Source organism: Camelus dromedarius, chromosome 19, assembly GCF_036321535.1.
Source record: "Camelus dromedarius isolate mCamDro1 chromosome 19, mCamDro1.pat, whole genome shotgun sequence".
In the NCBI taxonomy this organism is placed as follows: Eukaryota; Metazoa; Chordata; class Mammalia; order Artiodactyla; family Camelidae; genus Camelus; species Camelus dromedarius.
The window spans coordinates 3,394,630-3,405,458 of NC_087454.1; the positions used below are offsets into that span (position 1 = coordinate 3,394,630).

Consider the following 10,829-nt stretch of genomic DNA (forward strand, 5'->3'; position numbering starts at 1 on the left):
ACTGGGTTTGATTTATGAACTATTACTCCAGCGAGTGTTTACACATTGCATTTCAGGCCCCCGTGCATCCCCCAGGAGCGGCTGGCCGGCTCTCCGGCTCAGGAACCTGCTGCAGCCTCCGTACCGGCCCCGCACCCCCATCCTGCTCCCCCCCCCCAGCCCCCGCAGCTCCCTCCCACCCTCACCTTCTCTGAGAAATCCGATTTCTTCGGCTTGGAGCCCAGAGACCTACATTGGGCTCTCCCTCCCCCAGCCTGCTCCCCTCCTGCAGCCCCAGACCCCCGTCCCCTCTGCTCGCGTTTACTCTGGAATGTTTACTTCTCCGTAAGGCCATGCGGGCCTATAAATAGGAGAGGTGGAAACTGCCCGACTGCCTGCCAGATCGATAGGGCCTGGTCTCCTCGCCATTTCAGCTGAGCTCTCTTATTAATTATGAAAGGATTCACCTGATCCCGGCCAGGGACCACAGCCTCTCGGCCCCTCTTGCTAGAGCCCTTAATGGCGGTTCCTCCGCAAGATGCCTCCGGCCACCGCAGAGGAAGCGGCCAGTCGCCGTCAGGGCTCGGCCCGCAGGGCGATGGCTGTGGCTCCGACCTGTGCGGGGCGGGGGCGCGGCCGGCTGCTGGCATTGGCTCTCCTGGTGCGTTCTCAGCTGCGCGCCAGCCCAGTGCCCCTAAACCTCGCCTAGAAAGAATCTCTGCCTTTTAGTTTATTTACTTGGAAAACAACTTCCACTTTCTCTTATGTAAACAAAATTTCAGGGAAGTGGCAAAGTGTCCTGGTGGAAGGGGGTCTGACAGTGAGCTATCAAGCGGCTTGTGAACAGGTAAATTTATCGCCTGGCATCCTGAATCCCTCCAGCTCGCCCTGAGAACTCGGCCAGGAAAGCAGGCTTGGGGCAGGAAACAAACGACACCCCCATTTCAAACAATAACTTTTATTTTATACTTCTCTATACTTTGTAGCAAATCTTTTTTTTTTTTTGCTGAATTTAATTTATAATAAATTTTTAAATTACATCTCTCTCTTTTTAAAATCAAGGCTCTTTTATGTCAAAATCTTTTTTTAACTATATTTTAGATGAACATTTAACACCCCCCCCTTGTGATCTATACCGTTGGATATTCGGGTATTACTGTATGTGTAACAGCTAAAACAAGAGGGAAAATCAAGGCAGTGGACTTGGAAAGATGCACGAAGAAGAGCAGTAAAGCTTAACCGTTCAGTGACTTGAGCAGTGCCGCCGCTGACAGCCTGAGCCTCTAACCCAAGGCTTCCTCAACCCCTTCCCCCTCTCCCTCCTAGCCTTGCAGCACAAGGCCAACAGTCTGTCCTCTCACTTTCCTCGAGAAGAAATGTGTGGTGGAAATGATCAAAACAAGATACTGTGTCGGAAAGACGTGAGCGTGAATTATTCCCCAGATGCTTCTCTCTTCAATTCACCCCCCCTGGCCTTCGCCTCTCCTCTTTCCTATTAGGAGGAGCACGTCATTTGTCATGTATTAACATGATTAATATAGTAGGTGGCCCAGGGCCTTTCCTGAGATTCTTGTGCCAAAAAATAAAAACTAAATAAATGGGGTGGGTTTGCCGTTTTCATATGTTGGTGTGAAGACGGACTGAAGCTGAGGTCCGATTTTGGCTGTGCTTGCTTGCTCACTGATTGGTAACATTTGGCAAAGAAAACACAAGGGATCAAACGAAATTGAAAAGAGAATCGGGATTTCCCACAATCCTATATGAGTGTTTTCAGCATCACAGAGAATCACAACGTCCCCAAAGAACGAATGAAATCTTCCTCTCGAATTCCGGGAGCATGGCGTGAGTGTGGGTGGGCGCGCGGGGGGAGCCGGCCCCGCGCTCAGAAGGGAAGCCAGGTCGCTAAAGCTGCCGAGAGAGACACCAGGAGCACAGGGAGCGCCGGGAGCAGGGACCCCGCCGCCCCGTTGCCACTGCCGCAGAGTTCGAATAAGCTGCCTTGGATGTTGAGATTTTTGGATTCTTTCCTCAGTTTATCCCACATATCTTTCGCCCCTTCCTGGCAATCCGTAAGGGCTGTGACCGTGCAGCTGTGGAAATCCTCCCAGTATCTGGCGAGGAACAGAACAAAATAGAATCGGGTTCACTTTGGGAGCGGGGAGGGGGGGACCCCGACCTGCGCCCGCGCGCCGCCCCCTCCTGATCGCCTCTCCACCGCGGGACCTCGGCCCACCCCGGAGGCCGCTGTCCAAGGTGGCGGCCGCCCCTTCCCGGTCTGGTTCTGGCGCCCCGGGAGCCTGGCCGCGCCCGCGGCGCCGCGCTGGCACCTCGGCCTGCGCAGATTGCTGGTCCTCCGCGGGCAGAGCTAGGAAAACAGTGCTAAGCCTCGCAAGCTGCCGCCCATTAATGCCTCTTAGCTTGCAAGACGGGTTACTTGCTCCCAGCACGGCCCTCCCCTCCTGGCTCCCCGCTCTCTCCTCCCCCTCGGCCCTTCTGGCTCCCTCCCTCTCCCTCCAAGCTGCTGCACTCTTCTCGCCTCGGCCTTCAGTCTCCCCCGCTCCTCCTTTTGTTTCCCGCTCTCTTCTTTTCCCTTTCTTTCCTCTCCCTTTCTTTGTCCTCCTCCTTTTCCCTCCCCTCGGCTTTCTCCACTCGGTTCCTCACATTCTCTTCGTCCTCCTGGCTTGCTTCGGTCCTCCGTGGCCCCTCGCCGCGCACTCCACAACCCCCGGCTCAGATTCGGTCCGGAGACTCCTGCCTGCCTCTCCCCTCCCCAGGGTCGGTGAGTCAGTGCCCCAGCCTCTGGGCCGGCTTCGCAGCCTCCTCCAGCCTCCTCCAACCGCAGAGCTCCCGGCGCGCTGGGTCCCTGCTCTTGTCCCCTTCCAGAGGCTCCTTCGTGGCCTTGGACCCCCGTGGCCTTTGGGGTGCAGTGCCAGCCCCCCAGGCCTGGACTCTGGGGCTGGCGAGGTGCCTACCACTGCCAGCCTTCGCGGTACCCCGCTCCCTGTCCTTCCTTCTGGCCTCTTCCTGGGGCCCCCAGCCTTGCTCAGCCACTTGGTCCTCCTGGGCTCAGCTTCTAGCCCCGCCCCCACAACCTTCGTCCAATCTGTCCCCTTTTTAAAAAACTGTCCCTCTTTCTTTTGAAAACCCAAAATAGATATCCAGACTAAATATAATTCCAACCCATGATCGATTCCCGGGGCTCTGTCTCCTTTCATGGCCAGGTGGATCTGAGCGTCTAGGTAACTCGGGACTGGCTCCCACTTCACCGTGGCCCTTAGCATCTGGTCTCCAGCAACCACTCTCCACAAAATTTGGTTGTTACTTTCTCCTCTCTGTCCCTTCTGCTTGCTATCCTGGACTGTGAGCACCTCGAAGGCAGGCACTAAGTTTGATTTGCCCTTGCTTCCACTCCCACCCCATCTGCTGGCTAATAGTCAAGTTGTAAATGATGCTTGTTGGACTGCCTTGAGCTCTATCTGTTTTCTAAGGAGCTCTATGAGTCTCTGATTTATGAGGACTGGGAGGCCTGCGGCACAGGGCTTCTAGGTTCCTCAATTTGTAATAAATACTGGGATTTAGAGAAACCAAGAGGTGGCAGGACGGCTCTCTGCATAATTACACCTCCCGAAGGATGTCTAAATCTCTCCTTTCTTTATGCATGCCCAGATGGGGACAGGACCTTCCTGGAAGAGAGACAGTGTGGAAAAGGACAGAATCCAGGTGGGATTGAGAGGAGGTGGGCTTCAGTACTACTAGCAGAGTGGCAGCCTTACCCCAGCTGTGGTCTGCCACCTCTGGGAGGGGCCGACCTCATTTCCATTTTTCAGGACCAAAGTCCTGCTTAAAAATTAAAATAGCTTGGAATAACCGAGTTCTGGCAAACCATGGAGGATCTGGGAACTGATCTGTATTGAACCTTCTGTCCATCTTCATAGGTACATTTTCACCTATCATCAGACATTTGGGATTAAAGTAGGTGGCTGTGCATCCCGGACCCAGTCTTTTGTTCCTTTCCTGATAGGAAAGTCCCAGCCACTTCACTGCTAATGTGGCTCCTGGTGGCTATCAGAGTATTTAGTAATGTGTGTAGCAAAATGGATCCTCATGTTAATTACTCATAATTTAAACAAATAACATCCCTAAAGTAGAGAAGGACTTTATAGTATATAAAGGATGGTGCATGAAATGGTCACTACAACCTACGGGAAACAAGGAACACCTCTTGCCTTGGCTTCATTGTAAGGGTCATTATGGGGGCATGGGGAGGGTTACAACAGTTTTTGAAAAATAAAATAAAGTGTGTGTGCATGTGTATTGAAGAAGATGGAGGTATTTCTGAGCTATACAGCAGCTAAAATGTGGCTGGTCCACCACAGTAGGGTTCTGGTATTTGCCAGTGGGAGCTGTGCTTTCCAGCCAAGCTCTGGGAAAACACCATTGGGCCTGGCCCTTGTTAAGCCCGTAGCTGCACTGGCTGCGGATACTGTGAAGATGGGGGTGGGATGGGGAGGGAAGCGAGGAGGGTGGCTCCCCTAAAGCTCAGAATTGGCTAAAAACTCAGCGAGATGGTCACCGGACTCTGGGACACGTTCCTCTTGGGCAAAGTCACTGGCACAAAACAAAATATTCGTTCAGCCTCTCTCCTAGAAAGACGAAGAGGGACCACCCCTCCCTTTGCTGCTGGTGAATTTTCCTGGCCTGCTCCGGAGGGGAGTTTTATTAGACGAAATGGACCAAATACAATACGAAATGGACCTTTCCTTTTAGGCAAACCTAGGACGAACTGCCTAAAACGCCCCTCAAACCAAATCAGCTGTTCTTCGGCAAGTATTCATTCGCGCAGCAGGAGAGGTAGAGGGAGATGAAGATGGCCTCAAAGCAGAGCGAAGAACTGCTGGCAGCAATCCGTGCCCCTCGCCCAGCGTTTCAGCGCCCTAATTGGGCGCATCTCTGCGGGCGGGTCAGGCTGCGGAGGCTGGGACTGGGCCCCTCGGAAAGGATCCTCCTCTGCCACCCCAGGCCACCGGGTCCCCTTGGGCAGGGCAAACCCCGGCTAAGGCCGGAGGCTAAGAGTCAGAGTAATGCGCGCCAAGCCGATTCGCGCTGGCGCCCATTCGTAGCGCAGGCCGGGAGGCTAGGCGCTCTCCCACCTCCGCAGCGCCCCCCAGAGCAGAAGCCTCGCAGGCCAGAGGGGACACTTACGTGCACACGGTCTTGATGTTCGTCTTGTCGTCCAGGCCCTGCGGGTAGTTGGCCATGCTGTCGCCCAGCTTGAGCAAACAGTCCGAAAAGCCCTTAAAGACGGCATCGCACTTGCCCGCTGCTCTCACGGCCTGCACCAGGTATGCTGCGGGGAGAGCGGACACGGGTCAGCAGCGCCGCGACCCCCGCCCTGCAGCCCCACAGCCCGCCCGCCCGCCAGGACTCGCCGCGCTTCGCCCCATCCTGAGGGTCCGCTAGCGCCCAGCCTTCGGCGAGCCGAGGCCAAAGGTGAATGAATGATTTGGCCCAAGAATGAGCGACTTGCACCCAACCACGCGTCTTCTGCAGACTGCCGGTGTGTGAGCGGGTGTGGACGGGGGTAGACGAGTCCATTCCTTTACTGCTCCTCCCTCCCGCATCTCGCTCCACATCTTTTTCTGTTTCCATCGCCCCCTCTTCTCACCTACCCCGTCTCTTTTATTTCTCTTTCTCCTCGCTCCCTCCTTCGTTCCCCAGCACTTCCCCAGCAAGCCCCGTCAAGGCTCTCAGTGCGAGCCTCCATTTCTGAGGAGACGGAGGGGGTCTGACAGCAGAGTGCGGGGGCGAGAAGGGGCGGGAGGCGGCGGGGCGTGGGGCCACGCAGCCCAGCCGAGCGCTACATCGGGCGGAAAAGCCTCGGGCCGGCGCTCGGCCCTTGGCAGGCTCTCAGCAAACACCGCTGGAAGAATAAACTAAGAACATCCCTGGAAGCACCAGCAGCCACCGGCCCGGGCTGTGTCACTGTAAGACCGGTTGTCTACCGCTGAGTGTGCGCTCCGAGTGAGGTCCCTTCCCGCACCCTCCCCGTCCCCCTGGAGAGAGAGCAGCCTTGGGGCCCCAAGACTGGGTGGCGTGAAGAGTGGTCCGGGGCAGTCAGGGCCCGGCAGGGTCAAGGATGTGTCTGAGTCAGTGACCCCAGGTCACCTCCGCTGAGGCCAAATCCGCGAGCCTGGCCCCTTGCTTCCCCCCGCCTCAATCCACGGCTCAGCATCCCCGGAAAAACCGGCCACCACTCCCGCCAGCGGCAGGGTGAGACCCTTCCTGCACCCAGCCCTCAGGCTGAGGATCCAGGTGGCTGCCGCCAGGGGCTCTCGGCCTCTAGCTCCGGGCTCCCTCCAGAGGGGGCCGGGTTAGGAGCCGGGGCGGTGGGAGGAAGTGGAGATGGAGGTGGTGTGGGAAGAGAAGGAGGAGGAGGAAAAGGAGAAGGAGGAGGAGGAGGAGGAAACTCAGGCCGCACCGAGATCCTCGCTTCTGGCCTCAGGTTGGCCAAACCCCGCGGCGCCCGACCCGAAAGACAGGCTTCAGGAGGCAGGCGCGCTGCCGTGGCCTGTCTCTCCACCCCAAAGCCCACGAACCAGGCCGAAAACTCCAAGGCGAGCGGCAAAAACCCAGGGAGCCAGGACGGCGCGCAAGAAGCGTAGATCTGCGGTGCTGAGGCGAGGGGAGGGGAGAGGAGGGGAGAATCTTCTCAGAATCGAAATCGGCCTGCAGTGCCCCGACCCTTCCAGGCAGTGCTCAGGCCGCCGCGGCTCGAGTGTGAGTGTCTCCGGGGAGGACCATACACCTCACCGCCCCCAGCCTCCGGTCCCCGAGAGCCGGGCCAGAAACGGGAAAGGGGAAGGTGACCGGATCTGCAGCAGCCTCCGGGAGCGCACGGATTGCAAATTGCTGCAGGAAGAGCGGGGCGGGCCTTGCGCTTTCTAATCCGGAACGGGAAGCGCTGGGGAAGGGACTCAGGTTAACTTCGACCTCGGCTCGGGCAGAAACGTAAACCTGTCTAAATCTCCGTCTCCCTGCGAAATAGTAAGAGACCCTGAGAGTGCAGTGTCAGCTAGAACACTGAGATAGAATAAAAGAATAAACGAATCTTTGTTCTAACAGAATGCAATCCCAATGAAATGAACCCTACACGGCGTCCCCTATCATCCATACCAGAAATGCTGCTTTGCAGGGAAGAAACGACATCAAATACAGTTCATCCTCCCTCTCGCCCCACCTCCCAGTCTCTTCTAACCCCTTACCTCCACCCCCAAAACTCGGTGGCGAAAAAGTAGCCCCTAATATGCATAATTTAAAGGGGAATTGGGGTTCCCCCGGGTGGGGAGCGCGAGAAGCGCTCTCGTCACGTTCTCCTTCCAGCCGCTGCTGGAGGAGACCTTCCATATCGCGCATGTGTGTATGCACGCGTGTAAAACAAATCGTGAAAATTTGTTTTTTTTTTCCAACTCCGTCTCCTAGGTCTCTAGTTGGCTCAGAGGCCGAGAGCTTGCGCGCGGGACATGTTCCCTAGGCTCACGCATCCGGGCAGATCTCAGCCCGCGGAACCCTGGCTGTCCTTCTTGAATACTGGTTCAGCGAGGCTTGGGCCGGTGACCCAGGCTACTTCCCTGTCCTCTCCGGTGTCCAAGTCTTGTGCCATTTCCACCCTTTCATTCATTCGTTCGACCTCTCATTCATTCCAAACTTCCTCCCGCCTAGTCTTCCTTTGCCTTCACCACCCTCTCCACCTCCCCGTCCCTGCCCAACCCCCACTTTTCTTGCCAAATGTCAATGATTTGGGACAGCTCCCAGCCATGAATTAATGAAGATCGAGGCCCTGGTGTGGGAAAAGACAGACCTTTGGGAAAAAATATGCTCAGTTTCAATTCCACAGCCAGCAAATGATCATTTTGGGGCCGAGATTCCTGTGTTCCAGGCGTATTCCGCATGCACAATCGCTATCTTTTTTATCCCTCCAAAGTCAGGTCATTTCCCATCGGGAAAGCAGAGTTCCAAACCTTCGCGGATTACAGCCCCTATATCAAAACTAACTGCTGTCTCTTGCTTTCTCAAAATCTGCAGGCTAACTGCAAAAGCCGTTTCCACTCATTTCCAAGATCTGAGGGGTTTGCTGCAGTCAGAAATGTTCTTTATTTATTGCAGTTCTTTGCACTAATGTCAAAGATTCAAAACAACCAGATTTAAAACATTAAGTCATTTCTTAGAATTAAAGGAGATGCCAATATTCTGCATCCACACACTCTAAAATCCCTACGATGTTCATGCAACATCAGATACTCAAAATCATGTCAAATGCATTAAAAAAAAAAACCCTCTGCAAAGAAACCATCTTAATGTATAGATAACTCCAAAGCCTGTTTCCTCCACATTTCTCATGAAGAAAAAATGGTATGCATTTTATCTCTTGCCCCAGATCAATTCCCTACCACCACCCCCCCCCAATACTGCAAGGATTTGTCTGTAAGGAATGCTACAGCCTGAAATGACAGGAGGCAACAATTCCCTCGGTCTGCAGAAAACCCGTTTGAAGAGTTTCTATTTTTTCTCCGGTCCATTCTATTAATAATCTGCTTCACTTTCAGTTTTAGGCCACATTAATTGATGCTCTGACCCGCATCAGAGGAGGAGGTTTTCTAGTGCTCCCTCCTGTAACGTCTTCTTCATTTTGGATGGAAAAATGTGAACTTTAAAAAGCTCCAACGGCAGTGTAACTAGGACTCAACATTCCTTAACATAAAATGGGGACTATATGAATCCATCCACAATCAATCCCAAGCAAGCAAAGATAACAAACATCCCACACGACAGACTGCAAACACTTCATACCCCTTTTTATATATAAAATACAGATGCCTATGTGGAAAGGAACAGGCAAATGTTCATAGAAAATTATATCCACATATGTTTAGCTGAACTCAACCTCCTCAATGATAAGCAAATTAAAATACGTTCGCTGGGGTTCCCTGGCACTCTCAATTTGCCCCCCAGCCGGATCTGCGGTGCCCGATGCAAGCGCCGCAGCTAGGATACAGGGGGTGGGGGGAGGCGGGAGAATGACAAAGTTCTAAATGCAGCAGTCTGAGCCCCAGAATATCTTTGCTTTCTGCACATAAACTTTCCAGGTCTAGCTGCCTAGCCATCTTGTGCCTGCATTCACCTTTCGACCCTTCGGAATAATACTTTGCGGTATCGCAGGGGCCAGTGCATGTCCCCAGAGTGCACCAAACCTGGTGGAACCCAAGAGAGAGAAGCAAAAATGGACGTGCGCTTTGGAAAAAGGGGGGAAACCCCTCCTGGAAACGGTCGGCCGCACTCATTTCCTGGAGAACGTTTGGAGTCTCTCTCTTTTTTAGAAAAACCAACCTGGGGCGCACGAGTTCCTAGGAGCCAATGCCCCCATCCCTGGGGGTTTGCCGGCTTTTCCGCACCCCCGGGCGGCCGCGGGCCAGTGGGTCCCTCTGGGCGCCTGGGGCCCGGCCGCCCGCCGCCCTCCCCGAGCCCGGCCGGCCGGCCACTTACCTATTTGCACCGCGAGGATCAGTGAAATATATCTGCCGTTCAACTTAAGTCCCATCCTACGTTTAGTCAAACCATTTGCGACCGCAGACCTTTAAATAGTTAGTTTAGAGAACGCGGGGGAAAGCTGAAACATAGGCATTGCCAACAAGTTCCAAGAGCGACGGAGACTTTATGCACGGGGAAGGCAGAGGGAGGAGAGAAAGAGAGGGAGCGAGGAATAGAGAGAGAAAGAGAGAGAGAGAGAGAGAGAGAGAGGAGAGAGGGAGAGAGAGAGAGGCTGAGGGAGAGGGGGAAGTGCTGGGAATGGTTCACTCCATTAGGAGGGGGCGGAGGAAGTACAGCCTCACGCCCACTAGCAGGCCTGACGTGGGGGATGACACGGAATGATTTTTTTTTTTTAAAATAAAGACACCTTGGTAGAGAATCGCCATTTATAGTCATCAGAAGCTGGAATTAATCAGTTATCTCCAATTAATGTGCGATCCGAACGAATTCTCGTCTCCTGGGGTGACCACTTCCCCAGCCCCGCAGCCACCCCTGCCTCCTCGCTGTTCCCGGGCCCCCAACCCCGCCCCCTCTCTGCGCAGAACGGGGGCTCCCTCTCCCCACCCCGCCTGGAGCCGGGGAGTCCTGGCGCGCCCACTCGATTGTTTCAACCTACTCCCCCTCCTCCACCAGCTCCACGGCCCCCTCCCTACGCTGCAGCGGGGCTTAAAGGAGCGAGAGCCGGAGAGGGAAAAACAGCTCTGCCGGCCCCATCAATTCGACACCCCCTGAGTTGCCTGCCTTCTGCACCGGCCTACCCTCTTTCTCCAACCCTGCAGCTGGGCTCTGGGCGCAGCCTGGAGCTCGTGAGCGCGCACACACACACACACACTCGCGCACACAGACGCGCACTCCCGTGAGCCGAGCTTAGCACCCGGACCCGACTGCACACAGGGCACGGGAGCGCGCGGACATGCCCAGGCCCGAGGGTTTGGTATACATACACGGGCCCACAGAAATATACACTGAGTGCCCTCCGTGAGGCCTGCGCGGGTGAGAGGCCGCCTCCGGAGACAAGGCAGCACCTGTTTTGGGTGCGGGGAGAACAGGGAGGAAGGATCCTCTGCTAAGACGATTGTCAGATACTAGGGATTTACTAACTCCCAGAGCTTTCAGAAATTTCTGAGGTGATCGCTAGTATGCCGGCTTCCTTCTGATCCTGATGCGCCTCTTGAGGTTATTTGCTGGGCCGCACACACACGTACACACATGCACACACGTACATCACGTACGCACACGCACACCTAGACCCACACACACCTGCA

At 55.0% G+C, this 10,829-nt stretch overlaps 1 protein-coding gene across 1 annotated transcript; it reads right to left on the reverse strand.

The window, feature by feature from the left end:
• Positions 1-921: 921 nt before the first annotated feature.
• NRN1 (neuritin 1) lies at positions 922-9,929 on the reverse strand. Its single transcript, XM_010992591.3, has 3 exons — positions 9,520-9,929; positions 5,182-5,326; positions 922-2,090 (listed from the first exon to the last, which is right to left on the reverse strand). The coding sequence occupies exons 1-3, from the start codon at positions 9,572-9,574 to the stop codon at positions 1,862-1,864; spliced, it is 429 nt and encodes a 142-aa protein (XP_010990893.1). The 5' UTR covers positions 9,575-9,929; the 3' UTR covers positions 922-1,861.
• Between the last annotated feature and the right edge of the window lie 900 nt (positions 9,930-10,829).